At 46.6% G+C, this 22465-nt stretch overlaps 1 protein-coding gene across 1 annotated transcript; it reads right to left on the bottom strand.

Annotated features, from left to right (window-relative positions):
- Positions 1 to 508: 508 nt before the first annotated feature.
- STK36 (serine/threonine kinase 36) lies at positions 509 to 21843 on the bottom strand. Its single transcript, XM_090284003.1, has 26 exons — positions 21687 to 21843; positions 20867 to 21007; positions 20677 to 20754; positions 19482 to 19612; positions 19008 to 19257; positions 17511 to 17604; positions 17054 to 17223; positions 16699 to 16886; positions 16102 to 16201; positions 13812 to 13955; positions 11176 to 11355; positions 10111 to 10208; positions 9557 to 9662; positions 7971 to 8121; positions 7666 to 7793; positions 7059 to 7163; positions 6612 to 6710; positions 6437 to 6525; positions 6117 to 6180; positions 5838 to 5948; positions 4765 to 4839; positions 3963 to 4143; positions 3558 to 3705; positions 3184 to 3331; positions 1907 to 2653; positions 509 to 849 (listed from the first exon to the last, which is right to left on the bottom strand). Exons 1-26 carry the CDS (start codon positions 21768 to 21770, stop codon positions 706 to 708), a joined length of 3954 nt encoding a protein of 1317 aa, XP_090140129.1. The 5' UTR covers positions 21771 to 21843; the 3' UTR covers positions 509 to 705.
- Between the last annotated feature and the right edge of the window lie 622 nt (positions 21844 to 22465).

The raw sequence follows: 22465 nt of genomic DNA, 5'->3' as shown, positions 1-22465 counted from the left end.
AGGACCCTGTGTGAACAGGACACCAGTGCTTCCAGCACCACACAGAACCTAAAGAGGAGCCGAAGCTCCCCAACCCCTTACTCCAGCAGCTCAAAGTAGGGTGAGGCACATCTTTTATTACAAGTTTACAAACAGATTACAAAAAAAAAAAAAAAAAAAAAAGCTACACCCCCTGCATCCCCTCCCATAGATGGGAATGTGGGTTACAGACTAAGGAACCCTCCACAACATAGACTAGTGGCATTTATGCCCAGAGTCTACAGCTGAGACAGGCTTTTCCTTCATCACTGTCCTTGGGCCAGCGTGCCTAAACCAAGAACCTCTTGGGAGGATTATAGGAGTTCTAGGAAGAAAGAGACCTCCAAGGTAGAAGATGTCTCCCCCAAGATCTGGGAAGCATGTTCCTGGGGTTAAAGGCATGGTATTGGAGAAAAGATCCCTGGATGTTGAGAAGGAAGAAATCTTCTCTGGCACCAAAAGCAATGAAGTTCACTGGTTGAAATCATCCTGAATTGGGGGCAGGGGGATCTTTATACATAAATATATTCTAGTTTCTCATCCTCAAATCAGTTGAGTTGGCAGCTTCTCTCTCTTTTTAAAATCTCTTTAGCTCTCAGTTGAGTTGGTGGCTTGTATAGTAGAAAAAGGAAGAGTTGGCAACAGTAGGGCAATGAAGGTTGGAGGCTGGACCCCAGAAATGAGGGGTCACATGCTGTGCGTTGGCCTCAGGAGGTGAATGAGTTTCCTGCAGTGTTTGGCAGAGGCAGGCCTGGGACTGCTGTGTGGCAGCAGCTGATTCCCCAGAGACAGCAAAGCTAACTTTTCACTGGCACCCAGGGACACAAGCACCTGTGGGATACACAAAACAAATGACAGAACGTGACATTCAGAGGACCCTCATTTGGCCTAGCAATTCCCCCTCCAGAAAAAAGAAAATGGGCTCTTGGGGGCTCAAAATAGTTTGTATGGGAAAAGAGAAACCCTGGAGAGGAATCATCAGAACCAGAGATCTATTTCTATTCTCTTTGGTTCAGACCATGAAACCAAGGCATCAAGGAATCCATGCACTTGTCCACAGGAAGAAGTGATAGTGACCTTGTGATTCCCAGCCATGGATCCAAACCAGTGGGACTTAACCTCATAACCACCAAGAATCCTTTTTATTATGTCCCTACATGGATTGCCAGAAAATCCAGTAATATATATCATTACCATCCTGTCAAATTTTCTGTTCTGCATGAACCATCCAATGCTACCATGCTGAGCTACTATAATTTGGAGGTTTAGCCTTATCATAGGTAGAGATGTGATTTCATTGGGCTGTTTATACATTGAAAATTGAGCAGAAAAAAAAACCCAGAATATAGCAGTGGTTAAGAATATGGGTTCTGGGTTCAGACTCTTGACTTCAAAAGTCCAATCCTACATACTAGCTTTGTAACTTGGACAAGTTATAAGTTCTTTGTGCCTCAGCTTCTTAGCCTACAAAGTGAGAAATAGCTTCAGCCAGATAATAAAGGTAAAATTTTTAGCACGGGGCTTTTAACATGGTAAATGCTAAGGGAGATAGCATCTTCCCAGCTCCCAGAACGAAACCACCCTATACCTCAACATCTCCAATCTTCCCTTGCCTCCCTCTCATGTAGCCTCTAGATGAGAGAAACAGTGCTCCTTGAGGTCCCAGGCTCTTCCCAGTCCAATGGAGCCCTCTTCCTGGGCCCTTCCCTTCTCTGGGGTGAGAGATGGTAGATGAAAACTCATCTCTAAGACACTGCCCCTGGGTTTCCTGCTCTCAGAGAAGGACAAACTTTGATTTCTCAATGTTCCAATTCCTTAAAGGCTAGCTCAGAAAACTGTTGTGAAATACAGCCCCATCACTGTGGTCCCTAAGTTCCCTGCGGTGTACCTGATGGATACAGGGCTCCTGGCGGAGGCTCCGAAGGGCAATGAGGGCAGCCTCCTTCACATTTGGCTGAGGGTCCCCACACGCCATCTCGAGGAGCCGCTGGGGTACTTGACACTGTAACAGCTCTTCCCCCAACCCTTCAGGTCCCAAGTTGCCCAAAGCTGACACGGCATTGCGCCGGATACCAGCCTGAGGATCTCCAAGCAACTGGGTCATACGGGGTACCGCAGCTGCCAGGGCAGGTCCCAGGGCACCGGCTTGATAGGCGGCATTGCCCACAGCAAAGCTGGCACTGCGCCGCACAGCAGGGTCCTTGTCTCCAAGCCCCAGCAGCAGAAGGTTGAGCAGTCCAGCCTGGCTCTGCAGTGCCCCGCGCAGGGCCACGCTGTGTTGGAGCAAGTGTCCCAGGAGCCCATAAGTGCGGGCCCGTACAGAATTCTCTGAGTGGCCCAGGAGGCTGCGCAGGGGCCGATAGGATTCATCAGAGCCAGCGAGGAGCTCTTGGATAAAGGACAAGTGACTGGGAGACAGAACGCGGGCTGTGTGGGTCAACAGAGAAAGAAGGTCAGAGGTCAGCAGCGGCTGGTCACCTAGAAGGGCAACGGAGAGGAAGGACATGACAGTTCTGGGGCAGGCAGACACTGCGTTCACAAACTGGTTGAGCGAGGTGGAATCCACGAGGGCCAGGTGTGTGAGGAGACCGATGGGCAGCTCAGCTTGTGACAGCGGAAGATGGTAGCAGCAGACCTAGGAGAAGAGGGGTGGGCAGCAGGCAAAGGTAGTTCAGGGAGAGGGAGGAGACTGCAACGCCACGACTAGAAGGAGCCCAACAGCTGGGAGAAAAGCCAAGCTAAGGTGAGGGCCACCACCGAGAGCTGAGAGCTGACCCATGGCGCCCTACGGGAGACACGGTGTGAACCTCAGGAGAACCTTCCAAGTTCAGGCCTTGTTCTGCTGGTCAAAGACCCACTTTTTAATGCCGAGAATTGCTAGGGAAGCGATTCCTGGCTGAGGAGCCGAGTCTCCAGGACGCAGACTGGGATGTCTGGCCCACTGAGCTCCAGTGGAATTCAGGTGAGAGACTAATGGAGGCACCAGCCCCAGCTCCAACCACACGTCTCTGTTCAGGCCTGAATGGGTTCTCCACTCCAACTCTTAGGTCACACCAGGTGCTCCACTTTCCAGGGGCCAAGGAGAGCCCTGGAGCTGTCGGAAGTGATTAGAACACACAAAGTGGTTGGTTCTGTGCCTCTCGCACTTTCATGTGTTCAGAATACCTGCAGCAGGTAGGCTGTGACTTCTGAGTCTGTGAGGTCGGCCAAGATACCCACAAGGAGGTCAGCATCCACATCCAGGGCGAAGGGGAAGCAGAGGAGCTGGCACACAGAGAGCACCACAGGATGGAGGAACGCAGGCCCGCGAGGCCTAAGGAGGGGAAAGTGGGAGGATTTACTCGATCTCGCTCACCCACCTTTTATTACTTCCCTGCCTTTTCAAATTCCCTAGCCCAGCTCTCCTTCCCTAATCTCAGCATACCATTTCTTGCTTATAACTCAAGCTGTACGTTATATTTCTCTCCTGCCTCCCCCTCCCTGCCTGCCACTGCAGACACTCGGGATCTTCAGTTCTCCCTCCTGCAGCTCCAACTCACGCCTGGCCCAGCTGCTGCAGGAAGCTGGGGGAAAGCAGATGCTTCAGGGTGGACATGAGGCTACTTTCACGCTGAGACAGGCAGCTCAGGCATAACTGGGGCTCCTGGGTAAAGGTGGCCACGGCCAGGCTCAGCAGGGCTGCCACGCCTGGAAACACCAAGAATGAAGACCCAGTGAAGCAGACAAGAAGCCCAGATGCTTCTGCTTCCCCTTGGCTCCCCAGGATGCCACTTGTCAGTCACTTCCCTGTCCCTGAGCAATTTCAGTGTAGCATCTGCCACCCTCTTCCTCAGGCAGCAGCAGCAGCAGCAGAAATTCCCATGGCTAACGGTTCTAGACTGCTCCTCGTGAAGAGGGATCAATACACTGGCCCCACAGAGGAGGCCATGCAGATGAAAGGCTACCTTGGGGTGAGATCAGCATCCAGTTTGGCTCTGAGGTTGAACTACATGGACTGGACAGTGATAGCTCCTCTTCCTGTGTAGATACCTCCCTGGGGAGCCCCATAGCCATGGAGAAACGGTGCCACAGAGCAGTCCACATTTCTGAGCTAACCATGTCTCTCACCAGGCTAGCCTTCCCCTGCTAGAGACAAAATTGAAAGAGTGTGGGTGGGTAGGGTCAAAATGCCTTTTTTTCACTCCTGTCCCTGACCAACAAGGAAAGGGAGTCCCAGAAATGATTCCTTCGGTTTTCTCAGCTAGGATTTCCCTGTTTTCTTAGTTCCCTTTCTTACCACATCTTAACCCCTGACCTCTCAACCCTTGTGCATGTCTGCAGAAAACCAGGGAATTAAACTTTTCTTTCCACTGAATCCCAAGGGATGCATCTGAATGGTTCCCTTTAAAGGGTCCATACTGCCCTGGCTGGATAGCTCAGTTGGTAAGAGCATTGTCCCAATATGCCAAGGTTGAGGGTTAAGGGCACACAGAAGAATCAACCAATGAATGTATAAGTAAGTGGAACAACAGATTGATGTTTCTCACTCTCTCTCCCTTCTTCTCTCTTTGAAATCAATATATATGAATAAGTTAAATAGATAAATAAATAAATAGGGTTCATACTGAGGCAGGTGGGGCCCTTCCAAAGCCATCACAAGCACAGTAATTTGTGGATTGCTTCTTCATTCCTAATGTCCAGCAGCTCCCTAAAATTAGCCCAGTTTTGCTCTCCTTACTTCCCGTGCACCCTATGATGTAGCTGTACCTGGGTGAGGAGCTGCAGCAGAAGGATAAGCAGGCCATCATAGAATCCACAGCCATCTGGTGGAGTCAACCGGACCTGCAGGTGAGAGGCAGGAAGAATGCAGATCTCTGAGGAGCAGGTGGCCTCACAGGCCTGTGCACCCAACTCTTGATCAGACAGAGAGAGCTCTTCCTCGACCTGGTGTGGTGGGGAGTCCTAGTTCCTGCCTATTCGATCAAATGACTAACTGTCCTAAAGACACCGTCTGGTAGGGTAAGTAAACACAGAAAAATATTATAGTTTAGGAAGATACTTTCTAAACAACAGGCGGGGGTGAGGGTGGGAGTTCACAGTTAAGAGTGTATAACTCTGTGTCCTAGAGGCAGGAAACTGATGGGATTAAAAGTTTAAAAGGCAGACAAGAGAAGGTAAAAGCAGTGAACATGCAAAGTAGAAGTCAGCATATATAAAGGCAGGTCACAAGAGACCATAGTGAATTTTGGAAATGTAACCCTTTTGGTCTAGCAGGATTATAGAGCTTAGAGGTAACTGATGAGCTTTCAGTAGCCTGCTAAAGAATCTGGACTTGATCCCAGAAGCAGTGGGAAGCCACTGGCGACTTACGCAAGCTCCACATGTGCAAGATTTTTGTCTCTTTTATTCACTTCTGTATTCTTAGAGCCTAGAATAGTGTCTGGTACTGAATACATATTTATGTGTTAAGTAATTACTGCTTGAACAAATGACCAGATTTTCCTTTGCTAAAAGCTCACTCTGGTGGCAGTGAAGAAAATGGACTGGAAAAGAGTCTAGAAGACAGAAGCTTTAGTGGACAAGTGTCAAAGTCCAAGTCAGAAATGATGCCTCCCTCCCTCTTTAGCAGTCCAGAGTGTTAACAACAGATCTGAAGCCCTGACTAGTCTGGGCTCAGAGGGGCTGATTACCTGGGGGCAAAGGGTAGGAAAGTCTCCTTGATTCTTTTATCACTTTTTAGTTTACTCTATGTTGGCTGGCATTTCAGTCTTCTCCCCCTGAATGCACTACTTGTTTGACTCAGAGAACACATGTTCTATGCGTTCACTGGCAGATCTCACCTCAGCAGGGGCAGACAGGGCATGTTTAACTGCAGGGATCCACTCTGCAGGCTGGAGGTCAAAGGTCACCCCTTGCTGTCCAAGCTGTCCCAGAAGACAGGCTGCTGCACTCTGGAGAGTTAGCAGGGTAGAAGAAATGGTATCCAGTACAAGCAGAGAAGATTTAGGTTTCTGTCCTAGACTGCATAAACAACTGCAAAGGGGATAATGATTCCCTTGCTCCCCAAAAGGTTGGATGATAGGGTACAAAGGGGAAGAAGATAAAAGTTGAAAACTCACCACAAGAGAGACAACGTGTGAGTGGGTAAAGAGCGTAGCAATCTCACTGCCTAGCTTCTCCATTCTGGAATAAAGGGATATTATCAAGGGATGCAGCAGTGTGGAAGGAGTCTGGTGAGTGGCCTTCCTTCTCCCTTGGATGGTACTCAACACCTAGACTGCATGTCCAACTCCAAGTCACACAGTTGGTAGGAGCGAGGTCTGTTCTTCGTAGAGAAACTTTCACTCTCTCCCAGTCCCTCCTAAGGATAGGCTGCTCTATGTCAGGGTGAGCCCTGCACGTAGAAGATTTCAGTGGAGAAACCCTACTTATGACTCACCCAGAAGGCAGATCTTGGAGCCGAAGGACCAGAAGGGAGAGGAGGTAGAGCATCACTTCAGTAGACTCCTCCCAATCCATTACCTTTACCTACGAAGGAAACTGAAGATATCAGAGCAACCTCTGATTGAGCTGGTAGGGCCACCACGAGAGGCCCGCCTGTGCTGCTGGCCTACCTTGCCCTGGACCAACATCAACAGTGATTCCAAGGCCAGGGGCTCTTGCCCTAGAAGACGGCAAAGATGTTCACTGACATGGCAGCAGGAGTAGAGAACCTAAGGAAGTGGAGGGGGGTCTGTCAGCGAGCAGAGCAGCACCTGGGCTCCTAGACTGGGAAGCTCATCAGAAAGCAGGCTAGCCTCTCAGCAGATCTGATAGCCACACTTGCGGGTATTAGAGAAGTTTGGGCCACTTCCACCTCTTGCTGTAAAACAGTGAGATAAGGATACTTCTCAGTTCTGGTGAGGACTGGCTACCAGTGAGGCCATCTCAGTTGAAAAGATTTAAAAGCAGAAAGGGGTCCTGCAAGGGGGTCTCTCAGCTCAGTCTCTCTCTCTCTCTCTCACTCAGTCCTGGAGTTAAAAAGAGAAATCTGCAGTGCCAAGAGTATGAGCAGGTAGTACCTTAAGAAGGTGTAGGCACAGGATGGGATGCCGCAAACCAGAGATGAGGGATGGCCTCAGGTGGCTGTTGTCTTCGGTGAGCTGACTCGCCAAGTGCCGAGAGATCTGCAGGGACATTGCTGAAGTCTCAATCCCACTCCCATTATTCCAATCCTGTTCCTCTCGTATCTCCGACTAATCAGGACTCTCAAACCCTTGCCAGTCACTCTTCCTCAGGTTTACCAGGAACCTCAGACCTCATTCCGTTCCCAGTATTTATGGCCAATGGAGAACCAAAAGTCATGGTCTTTAGCCCCAGTACAGGCAGGTACAGAGTGGTGTTGCCAGCCCAAAGGGTGCAGGAAACCTGAGTCCAGAGCCCGTGAAGAGGCATCACTGGTAGCTTCAGAGCAACTACTCTACCACATGGGCAGTTTGTCACTGAGCTCTCTAACTAAGGCCTCTGGGGTTTTGGCCACATCACGACCCAGGGTGGGATTATTTGTTTCTTTAAGTACAGAGTAAGGGGAGGCATAAAAGCTTATTCTTCTGCCCTTCTGAGATGCTGGGGCCAGCCTCCCCAACTCTGACAACAGCAGTGAGAGGAACAAGAAACTGTAGCTCAAACCTGCTCCTTGGCTTCCCAGCAGCCAGGCAGCCCCAGAGGGGCAATGCATATGGCTGCCAGCGCAGAGGAAATGGCTCCAGGCAGATCCTTGCTCTGCTCCCGCAGGGGCTGGCTCACTTGTGGGGCTCCTATGGAGAAAGGCAAAGAATGTGGGTAGGTCTCGTTGTTTCTCTCAGATCCCCCTGCATTCTTTCAGTTCAGTTATTTATTGGACACTGCCAAGCACTGTGTCTAGGGGATGGCAGTAGAAAGAGCAGAGTTCGACCTACTCAATAAGTCAGTCCTCCCCTACCCACTCTGGTCACCTGGGGGCGTGTGAAAAGGGGGCTGTGGAACAGCCAAGCCATGAAGGAGCCCATCCAACACAGCTCGCCGTGTGGTCAGGAGACTAGCGTAGAAGGCTTTGGAGATGGTGCCGCTGTTCCCGTCCATGGTCTCACACAGAACAGTAAAGCACTAAGGGAGACAAGGGCAGGGTTAGTGTCTGGGCGTTGGAAAACTCGCTAAGCTTAGGCCAAGGGGCAAGAATCCCCAGAGAACCTGAGAAAGGGGGAGGAAAACTCAGGGGGTCTAGCTATCTAATTCTAAGTGCTCCTCCTACACAAGACGCATTTATAACTGCCTTCACATTTAAGGACAGGAATTTTAGGTGTCAGTCCTTCTTTACTCTGATCAGCTACTCCCCAAATGATGTTTCTCAAAGTATCATCTGTGACCAACAGCAGACCCTCCATATCACCCTGCCCAGGCTCTGTAGCTTCAGCTTCACTTCAACACGGGAGGAGACAGATACCGTGTCACTCCCGAGTCGGACTGCACAACCATTCTCGGCGGTGCAGATGGACTCTTAGGAAGCTACACCATCGTCTCTCGAGACGGACGGCTGCCGACGACGACATCTGTGACCGTGAGTTTACGAATTGCTGAGGATTCCTGGATCCCTCCCAAACCAGAGCTCTGATTCAGAACTTCAGGAGGTGGGTATCTATGCCAAACTCCCCATGCTACTCACTGCACAATGACATATGAGAAGTGCTGGCCAATGATGTGAGTGGCTGCTGGCCAAAATTTATATTGGATATTAAAAGCTTTCTGACTTGAAAGTGTGAGGGATGTTAAAATGGGTTCTCAGACAAGAAACTGAATGGACTGCTAGCTAGAGACAGGAATGTAGGCCAAATCTGTGTTCCGAATTGCCAGTGTGAATAACGACCAGGCAGTGGTCGTGATTTACTTCCTTGCACATGTTCCTCTCTAATTGCCTCTCCTCTGAGATTTTCTCATTCAATCCTCCATTCCCCTGCCCCTCCCCTCCAGAGTCCAGGATAGAGAACCTACATCCATATAGTTTACTAGTCCATAGGACAAATAAGGTTGGGAAATACTAGCTGACCTGCAAGTCTCTTCAGGAAGAAATACTTCTATTTGAGGTTCCTTAAAATAGGCCATAATGCTCAATGCCTCTGGGCCTTTCTATATGTTGCTCTTCCCGCCTGGATTATCCTCTCTACTTTCCTGCCTCATCTACCTGGCAAACCTCTATGTCTTCTCCAAATCATAGCAGAGATAATTTCCTCATTCAGGATTTCTTCTATGACCCTCCAAGTACTGTTAATCTTCTTCAGTGGTGCTTCTGTACTTTATACAAAGCTCTAATGAACTTTTCACACTACTGTCCTTGATCACTTTATATATCTCTCCTACTAGACTATCTTTAGCCCTTTGAAGATAGGAACTTTCACTTGCTCAAACTGCATATGGCACATAGTTGTCATTCAACAAACATTTGATGTATTACCTTGATCTAACCCTATCTAGTCATAAGAAAGGGGGTGGGAGAAACACAGAAAAGGACAGGAGAGACAGAAATCTGGATGTGGGAACAAATCACCATAAGGCTATCCCTCCGCAAAGTCTGCTCAGAGTCATCTGGTTGGGACAGCAGTTTTCCCAACAGGTCCAGAAAGAGGTTGGCAGCTTCCTGAAATACCTGCAGGCTGGGGAAAAATGAGCCCATGGTTTCTTCTCATATTTCTATTAAAAGCCCAGATGGAGTGAATGAGTCCGTTGTGGGCAAGTAGGAGAAGCTCAGCAAAGGAACACATCACACCGCTCCCACCTCTCTCCCCTGCTAAGCACACACACAGTCCCACATATACACCCTCCAAGCCCCTTCTCTGTGCCATTTCTCTAGGTTATTCACATCTTGACCCACTCATTTAGTGTATGGTGACTGCTGACCCTTAAAACCCAGAAGTCTTGGGGCAAACTTGGAAGTGTCTCAGGGTCGAGGATTAGCTGGACTCTGAGGGGTCAGTCAGCTGATCCCTAAACCCATCACAAACAATGGCTTCACAGTTAGCCTCTTCTTAATGCAGAAGGGAAGAATGGGAAGAGAAGGTGAAGTCAAACTGACCAACAGAGCAAAATCATGTCTCATCCCACCTGTCACCTGTCTGGCTCCTCTCCAGATTGAAGGTGCAGGCAAAGTAGGCCTGAATCACAGCCATCAGGTCCCGTAAGAAGGTCCCATACCAACACTGCTGCCAGGGAAGAGGACAGAGTAAGGGCAATGTAGGGGACGGAGACAAAGAATAGAAAAAGCAGTAAAAAAGGTATCAGATATTCAGTCAGACTGACCAGACAAAAAGCAGGGAGAGGAAGACAGTGTTTGGACAGATAGAGGAGATCTAGAAGTAACTAGTGGCAGCCAATGGGTTGTAAATAGTATGAAAATGTGTCTTGTTTGGCCTGAACAGCATTTTGGAGTTTAGGAGGTTCTGTTTTTCAAAACAGCTCAAATACAAAACGGCTCTAAATTTCTTTAAAATATTCAAGATTAATACTCATCAGCAGAATGTAGCTTTCTAGCTGCCTGAGCCTAGGCCCATTAAACATCTCTTTATCCTGTTCTCTTAGTTTAGCTATGGCAGAACATAGTACAGGGAAGTAGAGGTTTGTCCCCACACATGCTGTCTCAGTCCTAGCTCTTCTGCTACCATCTCCGTGACTGTTTCTAAATTAGAGCCTGTGTGTGTATGAGTCAGTGACTCTCTGAATTTCAGTACCCTATTCTGTAAAATTGGGCCAATAAAGCCAAGGATTTAACATTTCAAAGCACAGCACTCTACATATTGGGAAATTACACATAAATATCTGGATTTCTAGCTTCTCTTGAAAACTGGAAGGTCTGGCAGCACTGGGCCCATATACCCGTAAGGCAACAGTGGGCTGAGCTGAGGAGAGAATATGGCTTCAATTGGGCATGAGATCTCCAGGTTATCTATTCCCCCACTACTCGCACAGTCCAACGTAGTTGGCTTCACTGACTGACATTATATGCCTGGTCTCATAAGGCATTAAAGTTTGTAATTCATGGTCAACTAACTAGAAAGAGGAGGAGAGAAAATAAAAAAAGGCAACTGAGCCAAATAGAGATGGCAGTTCGAAGAAGAGAAATCTAAGCAGAAACTCCTGGAAGTCTTTCGAGGCTCCTTGCACAGTGCTTACCTGCTGACTACTGTTGCTCTCCTGGCTGTGTCTGAGCAGGCTGAGCAGCAGCCCGGGAAGCCCTGCCTCACGGCAGAAGGAATACAACAGAGCAGAGTCACTGCAGCTGGACAGAAGACTGCCCAGGACCCGGAGTGCAGGGAGGATATGGGAAGCACCCTCCAGCTTGCCTTTCAGGATCTGGGTGATACAAGGGAAAGAAGGAATAATCAATATTATCAGAGGTAAAAGAAAAGTTACAGGTATCAAGTATCTCCAAGGAGTTGCCAAATCAGACCAGAGGTTCTCATTCCTTTCTTCGGGAGTCTAAAGCCCAAGAAGAAGAGGGAAATAGGGAAACTGTATCAGGGAAGAGAAGTATAGATGGCCAGGTCACCTGACTTATAATATCAGTGACCAAGGGGCAGGGGAATGCCCATCAGGGTCTCTGTCAGACCCTATGCTATTCCTATCTGCTTTCTCCCTTCTCCAGCCCTGCAACTTAAAAACAAAACACACAAACACACTCTCACACACACTCACATATACTTCTGAAAAGTAAAAAAAATGGACACGAAACAAATGTTATTCAACTCCAGATAGACAAATCAATATTATTCAACTCTCGACCAAGGGCTGACAAACTAAAACCCACAGGCTAACCCCAGTCTACCACTTATTTTTATACAGCCTGAAAGCTAAGGACAGTATTATTATTATATTTTTAAATGGTTATTCTTTAAAAGATTATTCTTGAAAGAAGAATAACATTTATATCAAGTGTTTTAGAGTATACTATTCACTGTTCTAAATCTTTTCACTTATTTGCTCATTTAATCTTTACAATAACCCTTTGAAGTACACACAAACACAGTTATAGATGAGGGAACTGAAGCTTCTAGGCAGGTTAAGTAAGACTTCAATAATCACACAGCTAGCCCTGGCTGGTGCAGCTCAGTGGATTGAGCACCGACCTGTGAACCAAAGGGTCACCGGTTTGATTCCCAGTGAGGGCACACGCCTGGGCTGCAGGCCAGTACCCAGTTAGGGGCACACAAAAGGCAACCACACACTGATGTTTCTCTCCATCTCTTTCTCCTTCCCTTTCCCCTCTTTCTAAAAATAAAATAAATAAAATCTTTTAAAAAATAAATAATCACACAGCGAAAGAACAGTTCAGGTGGAATTCCAATTTAGAAAGTCTCACCCTGGAGGCAGAGCTTTTAATGTTTAACCTGCTTCCCTGTGGAAAAGTTATCTAGCACAACATGTAAGGCTCAAAAGAGAGGTGCAATGTGCCAAAGCAATTCACTGGAGAAAGGAGAGTCTTTCCAACAAATGGTGTCTGGACAACTGTATATCCACATGCAAAGGATGAACTTAGATCCTTCACATTGTGTACCTCATGTTATATACAAAATTTAACTCAAATGGGCCAGAGAACTAAATGTCAGAGCTAACACTAGAAAACTTAGAAAAAACACAGAAGAAAAACCTTCAAGATTTTGAGTTTGGAAAATACTTCTTAGATACAACACCAAAAGCATAATCTACAAAGGGAAAATATGGCGATTGCACTTCATCAAAATTTAAAACCCTTGTGCTTCAAGACACTCATGAGAATAAAAAAAACAATGCATAGACTGGAAGAAAATATTTGCAAATCACATAATTGAAAAAGGTCTTGTATCCAGAATATCCAAAGAACTCTTACAACTCAATTAGATGACAAATAACCCAATTTAAAAGTGAGCAAAAGAACTGAAATCTCACAAATGGCTAATAAGCACATGGAAAGATGCCTGACATTAGTCATTAGCAAAATGCAAATTAAAATGAGAATGATATACTAGCTCATACTCACAAGAATGGCTATAATCAAAAGAAAGACAATAACCCTGGCTGGTATGGCTCAGTGGATTGAGTGCCAGCCTGCAAATCAAAGGGCTGCAGGTTCGATTCCTGGTCAGGGCACATGCCTGTGTTGCGGGCCAAGCCCCTGGTTGGGGGTGTGTTAAAGGCAACTGAGCAATGTTTCTCTCACTCTTTCTCCTTCCCTTCCCCTCTCTCTAAAAATAAAATCTTTTTAAAACATTGTGTAGACATTTTTCTCTCATTGTAGAAGTACTTACATAATGTCCTCCTTATTTTTTGTTTTATTTTTGTTTACTTATTTTATTTTACAGAGAAGGGAAGGGAGGAATAAAGAGAGGGAGAGAAACATTGATGTGCGAGATACATTGATTGGTTGCCTCGTGCATGCCCTCAACCAGGGGCCTGCCCCGCAACCCAGGCATATGCCATGACTGGGAGCAAAACCGACAACCTTTCGGTTCACAGGCCAGGACTCAATCCACTGAGCCAACCAGTCAGGGCATGTCCTCCATTTTTGCCTCATGGCCCACAGTGCCTAAAGTATTTACCATCAGAAAGTCTGAAGATCCTTGTTCTAGATAATGCTTTGAAAGAGAAACCCAAGGCCTGTTCTTTCTGTGTTACTAAAGGAGGTTAGCAAATCTCCCTGAATTAAGCAGATGCATTGAAAGAGAATTAGAAAGAGTCTAATTCCTCTTTCTGCTTATGCCCATCAATGTTTTTAATGTCTCCTCTGTGAAAATAGTCTCAAATCCCTTCCACAGTATCCTTCTGCCCATCACCTGCCCTCCAGCCTCATGCAGCTGACTCTGGATGCGCTGGCAGAAGTCCGGATTGCACAGCAGGGTGAGAGGGGCCTTCAGCTGGATGGGCATAGGCTCGGTAGTCTCTAGCAGGCGTTGCCACTCATCATCGCTGTCTGGCTCCTGAGGCCCAGGGGAGAGACAAAGGTCAGGAGGAGTGTGTAAGGTTAAGGGTAGCAGCTCCCAATCTGGGGGAATCATGAAGTAACTGCAAGAAACCAGTGACTCCTTCGCACAGATGTATTTTTTTCCAGCTACTAGTTTAAAAAGTTATAGCTGGAAGCGAGGGATCTTGAAAGGTCTCTTGGAGAACAATGGCACATGTGCATAAAGAGATACCTAGAAAGATGTCCACTGCAGCATGGCTTATAATAAAAAAAATACACTAAAAAAAAAAAAAAGGAAATGTCATAAAGCAGGTCTGTAATGGAATACTAAATCATGGCCCATCCATACTAGGAAATACTAAGAAGTTATTAAGAAGATGGTTGTATTAAGGATACATCACTTATATAGATTTCCTACCAAAAAATGCGTAATTTTTATCTAATCATAAGGAAATATCAATTTGAAGAATATTCTGCAAAATAACTGGTCTGTGTACCTCAAACTGCCAGTCATGAAAGGCAAAAAAAAAAAAAAAAAAAAAAAAGACTAGGAATTGTTCCAGATCAAAGATTAAAGAGGTAAAACAACGACGAAATGCAATGCATAACATTGGATTGGCTCGTGGATCAGGAAAAAGTTTTTGCTATTCAGAACATTACTGGAGCAATTGGCAAAATTTGAATATAGACTGTAGATTAAGCAACCGAATTATATCAATGTTAAATTTCTGACTTCTATAACTGTACTGTGGTAATTCAAGTAAATGATCTTATTCTCAGAAAATATGCGCCAAAGTATTTAGGGCAGCGGTTCTCAACCTGTGGGTTGCGACCCCTTTGGGGATCAAACAACCCTTTCACAGGGGTCACCTAAGACCATCAGAAAACACATATATAATTACATATTGTTTTTGTGATTAATCACTATGCTTTAATTACTTTCAACTTGTAACAATGAAAATACATCCTGCATATCAGATATTTACATTACGATTCATAGCAGTAGCAAAATTACAGTTATGAAGTAGTAACGAAAATAATTTTATGGTTGGGGGTCACAACACGAGGAACTGTATTAAAGGGTCGCAGCATTAGGAAGGTTGAGAACCACTGATTTAGGGGTAAAGGGGCATATCTGCAACTTATCCTAAAATGGTACAAAAAGTTGATATATTTGTGTGTGTGTGTGTGTGTGTGTGTGTGGAGAGAGGAAGAGAGAGAGAAGGAGAAAAGAATCATAAAGCAAACTGGCGGAATTTTAACAACTGGGAGGTAAAGGGACTAGCCAAAGAACATATATGTATAACCCATGGACACAGACAACAGTGTGGTGATGGCCAGAGGGAAGGGGAAGCTGGGGCTGGGAGGAAGGAGGCAAAGGGGGAAAAATGTGGACATCTGCAACAGTGTCAACAACAGAAATAAAGAAAAAAATTTAGATTAAAAAGAAATAAAATTAAATTAAAAAACTAAAAAGTTAAAACTCTAAAAGAAAAAAAAAAAAAACCAAAAGATTGAGTAGAACTACATGTTCAGAATCAGAATAATATCTAATAAAATCACATAGAAAGACAGGCATGATGTAAAGCAATACATATGGTATGAACTCATTAATGTTAACACAGCCAAACTACATACTTCTATGTATGCATATATGTATATACAGACATACAGAAAGTCTGGAAGGAGACGGAAAAAAGTGATGACAGAAGTCACCTCTGAGATCTAAGTAATGCCTAAAAGGGACTTACATTTTTACCTATGTATTCCAGTTTTTAACAATTACATGTTCAGATAACTGTGCAATTAAAATCTATAAATTAGCCCTGGCCAGGTAGCTCAGTTGGTTAGAGCATTGTCCTGATATGCCAAGATTGCAGGTTCGATCCCTGGTCAGGGCACATACAAGAATCAACCAAGGAATGCCTAAATAAGTGGAACAGCAAATCGATATTCTTCCCTCCCTTTCTCTCTCCCTTTCCCTCTCTAAAATAAATAAATTTAAAAAAAATTTTTTAAATCAATAAATTAATAAGAAAGCAATTTTTAATACATGGGGAGCTCATACTTGGAGGATTGGGAATCACTGTTGTAGAAAAACATCTACCCAGACCCAACATCCAGTGGCAGTGACAGGGCCAAGAAGAGCCCCCAGGGCTCACCTCATTTTCTAGGTCCACTACATCAGTGCTCCGTCGGCCCACCACCTCTGGCCTCAGCTCTGGGAATGCTTGTTCACTATCCTGGATGATCTGGTTTTCCCTGCCAGAGGAAATGTAAATAGGATGAATCACAAACCTGTGGGTGTGGGGGTTCATTAATTTGTGTCTCCCTCTAAGCCAGGACAGGAATGAAGAAAAGGCCATGTAGGATTAAAGAGATGAGACCTTCTGGGATAGTGCCAGGACAGGATATGTTGACTGCTACACACACATCGTCACTGCCCTCCCACTTTGGATCTTATTCTTAAGTATACCTTGGCTTCCAATTCAAATAATCTTCCCTTTTGTATTAAGAGAATTCTTTCCCTTTCGGTTAATGTACAATTGAGGCATAGAGAAAGGCAAGTTCCCATGTTTCCTGATGAATCAGGAAAGTATCTGGAATTAGAATTTGAGAACCCAGGACTTAAGACTCGTAGGGCCCTGTTCATATTTAGGCAGTGGCTAGTGTCAGGGACCATGTTTTATTTGTTTCGGCTAGAGCTGAAGACCTGCAAGATACCTCACCCTATAAATCCCTGGCTATCCCCTCCTCACCGAGGTGCAGGGGGGGCCTCTCCAGCCCCCCAGTCAGCCCAGCTGCTCTTCACTTCTGAGGCCATGATCCCAGCCAAGAGGCCTGGTTCCTGAGCAGTGGCCCTTATTCTAGGCAGAGGGCCCATGCCAGAAGCCACCTTGATGGTCCTGTCCTCTTGTTCGAGGGCGGGTCCTGTGTTCTGGTGTTTCTATGGGAAGTGGGCAGGAGACTCTGAGTCAGAACTATTTGGGTGCCATAGGGCAGTGCAAATCCTATTTGTGGCCCTTTCACAACTCTAGAAAGTCACCCTCCTTCTCCAACAACCCCCGTCACTAGTGTGGACATGTCCCACATTCCCTATATATTCCCACGCACCTTCTGTTTGGCCTCCTCAGCCATGCGCTTACAGGCTTGACGCAGGATGCGACATCGATTGCCCTTGGGGGCCAGACGATGTGCCTGTTGGTCCTTTAGGACCTGAAGTTCTGGGGGGAGGCGACTGGTGAAGGGAGTGCCCAAATCTGGGTCTGCTGGTTCAGTTATTACTGCAGGGAGGGAAGAGGGGGAAGACATGATCGTACTGCAGCTGCACCATGTCCACTTGGCCAAAGACAACTTCAATGTCCTCAGGCTTCTGTGGAAGGCTATTTTGATAAAGTGACAAAGAGGGAGGGGGTTGTAAGGGAGGTGGCAAAGGTTAGGTAAAGAGCTAGGAAAAAGTTCAAGGTGGTGGGGTAAAGAAGATATTTTGGATCCAGATGTTGGGGGAAGGTGGGTAAATTGGGGAGAACACTAAGGAAATGCAAAAGCCCTGGGAACCCTAATGACTCACTGGTGACACGACCAGCAATAAAGGGGTGGTGCAAAAGGTCTGGCCAGGACAGGCGCTGCTGGGGGTCCTTGGTGAGCAGTCCCTGCAGGAAGTTCTGCGGAGAGAAAATCCCCCATCAGCTTTCACTTCCATATAGGCTCTGTCTCAGTAATCAGCAGAACCTGCAAACCAAGATTCCAGAGTCTAATCTTACAGCAGACCAAGTGGTCTTGATCACACCCTCTCTAACCCTATCCTTAGGCTTCATTTCCCTGGCTGAAATCATTAGCAGAGCTCACTGCCTCATCTCTTGGGGAGCCCCAATTCCTGTCCATTTTGGAAACCCAGAAGTAAAAACAGAAATTCCAATGTCACCAGCTTTGTGAAGAAGTGAGAGGAAAAAAACTAGGAAAAAGACAGGGATGTCACCTTCACAATCATCTTCAGAAAGCAAACATTTGAGTCCCAAACTGCCCACTTTGCCCTCACTTAGACTGCAGGTTGTTTACAGCTGGGTAGGAACAGATGTATTGACAGCCGATAGCACACTCACAAGCACATGTCATTGTGTAAAGATGAGTTTGGGAGCACTCACAACCAGAAATCTTTCAGCAAGTCTTCAGGTGGTGCAAGGGAAAGGAGACTGTATCTAAAAAGGGTACATCATTACGAGGTATCCTTGGGGAACTCCTCAATTGGGCCTGAAACAGGAATAGAAGGTACTAGATTATGACCACTGTTCTAAAACAAGGTGTTTAATATACCATGGCTCTCTGGCTGGAGATAACTGCATATCTGCTCTATGGGAGAATAAATATCCTACATATATCATCCACTTAAGTTTCCTTTAAATTCTTTTTTGATAATTACTTGGGCCTCCCCCAACTAAATAGCTTGGTGAAAAATCTGTCTTTTTTCATGTTAAAGTGAAGGAAAGTTCTAATGAGATTCCACTCTGGGAGAAGGTTACATTCAAATTCCACTGAAAGTCCAAATCCTGCCTTAGATAAGAAATAAAAAGGGTCAACTCTTTTTCCTCCCTCCCTCCATCCTTTCTTCCTCCTGTTGAGATTTAGCTGCAAGGACCAGTCACCACCTCTCTCATCTGCCCCTAATCACCAAGCAAGCCCCACTAGCTCTGGCCATTTGGATAGCTGAAGATTCCTTCTTTCAGGAAGAGGACTGAAAGCTGTGTTTACAAAGCTAGATTATCATCTGATAGGAAATAAGTGGAAAAGAGGGTATGTAAAAGAACAGTATATATCTCTGGTGTCTTGAAATCACCTTTCCATTTTGACAAAAGATAGCCTGGCCCAAGGAGGTACCACTATTCCAAGTTTGGCACATCCTCCCAGAAGCCCCTGCAGAACAAAAGCAAGGCACCTTGGCTCAGATCCTGCATTAATTCAGTAACTGCAAAATGCTGCCCGGCTCTGGAAAAGGATTTTGAAAAAGGGAACAGAGGCAGAGGGAGACAGTTTCCAGTGCAAAGGCAATCTCCCTTTCTATTTTCATTACCTTGAAGCAAGGACTAATGGTTGGGGGCCAGCGCACAGGGTCCTTGAGAATGAGGTTGACCAGCTGAAAGATGCTCGTGGTATAGAAGGGAGGGGTGCCCACAGCCAGCTCATACAGTATGCAGCCCACAGACCAGAGGTCTGCAGTGTGGTCATATGGTCGCTCTTCCACCAGTTCTGGGGACATATAGAGTGGAGTGCCTTTGATGGATGTCAGCACCATTGTGTTGGTGCTCATAGCCCGGGCAAATCTGCAAGTGATGGAATGGAAATGTACAGAGAAGATATTCAATAAAAACCAGACCTGGTCATTCCTTCCTCACATTGTGTGAGATATCCCAAACGAGAACAGAAAGACCCAGCAAGGAGTCCCAGTCTCTAGCTCAGGTTCTAAAACGAGGCCCACATAAGCCAAGCAAATGGTCTAAGACTCCCTGCAGAAATGGAAGCAGAGATGGGAGGTCGGGGTCCTCACCCAAAGTCACAGAGCTTGATGCCACCACCCTTAGCAAGGAGGATGTTCTGAGGCTTCATGTCCCGGTGGAGGATGCGGTGGGAATGCAGATAATAGAGGGCCGACACCAACTGGGCAGCAATGGCCTGAACCTAGGGGTCAATCACGTGGGAGAAAAAGGGAGAGGTCAGAGGAAGGAGACTGCTGAGGAGCCCAAAGACTCCTTCCTAATACTACAGCTGATGTGATCTCCTCTTCCTTCTCGTTCTTCCAGAGCTTCACATGATACCTTGTTCTTGGTCCCCTCCTCATCTGTTCATTTGTTCATTCACTGATTCAAAGAAAAGTTGAGTCTTCACTTAGTTGCATGACCATGGGCAAATTATCTTGTGCCTCTTAGATTCATCATCCATAAGATGACAATAATGGTACCACTTACCTCATAGGGTTACTGTGAGGATTAAATGAATTAAAGCATATAATGTAATGCTTAGAATGGTGCCTGGCATTTAGTAAGCATTCAATACACATTAGCTATTATTAAGTAAGACAAAATCCCTTTCTCAAGAGAAGTGGTCAAAGAAATAAGACAGACAAAAGGAGTGACTTACCGAAGATAATGAGTGCTCATAGGAAACAGAATGCTGCAACAGGAAGTCCTGAGGGCCTACTTGTTCAAGTACAGAAAACCCCTAGAATAAGTGTGGCTGGAAAACGTGCTCAACCAAATCCCACTGCTAGCCACTGTGTCTTGGTGGCAAATCTTGCCTTCACCACAACCCTTATACCTTCCTGCCCTCTCTGGTACCACCACACTGGCCCTTCTTCCCTAATGGTGCCCAATTAACAACATTAATAATAGCTAACTATGTTGAATACTGTACGTCAGGAACTCTTTTAAGCATTTTACATGAATTAGGTCATTAATCCTCACAGTTGCTTTATGAGACAGACATTATTATTCCCATTTTAAAAAGAGGAAACTGAACACAAAGAAGTTCAAGTACCTTGCCCAAGAGGATCCAGCTAGAAAGCAGCAGAGGCAACCAGGATGGATATAGTTTACTGACACACCACACTGCCTCTGTATACACCTAGACTCATATTTTTCTCAGGAATTTTCAAAATGGAGATTCTCACTGCCCTCAGCTTTCCTTATCAGTCCCTAACCTGAAGGGCATCAGGGCTGGGGAGAAGTTTGAGCCAGAAAACATACTTGGTCTTCAGGAAGTTTTCCATCATCTTCCAGAATCTGAAAGAGCTCTCCCTCTGCATAGTCTGTCACTACCACCACCTGAAAGGCAAAGGCAAAGGCAAAGGCATTGATGGCTCCAGATCTATGCATTGAGGTTGGAAAATTCCTGATGCTTCTTCTTGGGGAGAGGTGACCCCAAGCCAAAATGCACCTCTTTATCAGTTTCAAAACTGTCGAGCATATGCACGATGTTGGGGTGCCGCAGGCCCCGCATGATTTCAATCTCTCGTTGTAGATTCCTCAGCTCCTTTTCTGAGCGTCCCAATTTTGGAATGAACTTCAAGGCCACCACCTGTGAGATGAAGAGTCAAGGCCTAAACACACTACTGAAATCTTAGCCTCAGAACTCCAGAAGTGAGATTTAAATCGAGCAATTCTTACTACAGCTGTGAGTCTCCCACTCCACTCTCCCCATGGTACCCAGGCTTCCCTTACCCCTTACCCTAAAAGGAAACAGCCTTTGCCAGACCCCTTTGGGTGGATTCTGGGAGAGGTGTGCTGATTTAGGTAAAAAACTCAAGATTTCAGGGATTTAGGGGAAATGGAAGAAAGGAAAAATGAAGAGAGAAGAATATCACTCAGGTGGTTTACTTCTTCCTGCATGGAATAATGATTAATGGTACTGATAGCATTTATTTGTTGTTTACTACGCACTGTACTGATTCGGTGTGACATTACATTAACCCTCAAACCCCATCAATCAGATAGTATACTTATCTGCATTCTATAAATGAGGAACCTGAGACAGAGAGAAAGGCTAAGTAACTTGTCCATAGTTCTAAGGCTAGAAAGTGGTAGAGTTAGGATTTGAATCCAAGTAATCCAATGTCAAGAGCTCACACTCCATAAAAAGTATAAAGAACTCAGTGCCTTAGGAATGCAGGTTGGTATGAAAGCTTCCCTATGGCCCCGTTTTCCACTGGTGTTGGTGGTGCAGAAGCCCACCCAAGAGCTAGCCCTCTGTTCCCCACCTGAGCACTGTATTTTCTCCGACCCTTGTACACCCTCCCAAAGGAGCCTTCTCCGATCATCTCCAGCACGTGGTACTTCTCCATGACAGAAGTCTCAGGATTCCTCAGGAGGAGGAAAGTAGCGATGGTCGTGAAGAGCTCCCGCTCCAGGGGCAGCTCCACACATCAGGGAAGTCTGGTGCGGGCACGGAAGAAAAGTTAATGTCAGCTGCCTAGCCTTTTCGCCTTCTTCCTAACCATCTAAGCCGCAAAACTACGGGGTGGGCTGGATGGGAAGACGACACCTCGGAGCAAACAGAGCGCCTCTTGCAGGTGTTCCTCCTTCTCAGCCTCCTCCTGCCCCGCAAACCGACGTCGCGCCCACCCGATCCCGTGCCCCCCTGCCCCCTCCATCCGGCCTCGCCAACCGACCCCGCTCCTTCCAGCCTCCCCCAGGCTCTTGCCACCGCCGTCGCTGCCCACAGCCCCTGCGCGCGCTTCACAGACCTGAGCCCCGCTCTCACCCCCAGCCTAGGAGCTGCAAGCCCCGCAGGCCGAGGGACGCCGCTCCGGCCCTCAGCCCCGCCCCTTCGGGCTGCCTGCGTTCTTTGCCTGACTCACAATTCTTCTCCACGCGACCGTCTGCCTCTTCAGACTCCCCCTGTTACCAGTGGTATGTACTTGCTACTACTGGTCAGCGGTCCATAGGGGGAAGGCATTCAGGGAGGTGGGGGAGACGGTGGACCGTCCTTAGGCACTTTTTAGGGCACTTCCGAGCCGCCTGTTGTCTAGCAGGACCC

The sequence above is a fragment of the Furipterus horrens genome, unplaced genomic scaffold (assembly GCF_987537825.1).
Source record: "Furipterus horrens unplaced genomic scaffold, mFurHor1.1.pri manual_scaffold_1, whole genome shotgun sequence".
Lineage (NCBI taxonomy): Eukaryota > Metazoa > Chordata > Mammalia > Chiroptera > Furipteridae > Furipterus > Furipterus horrens.
This window is presented reverse-complemented; position numbering and strand designations above follow the sequence as displayed.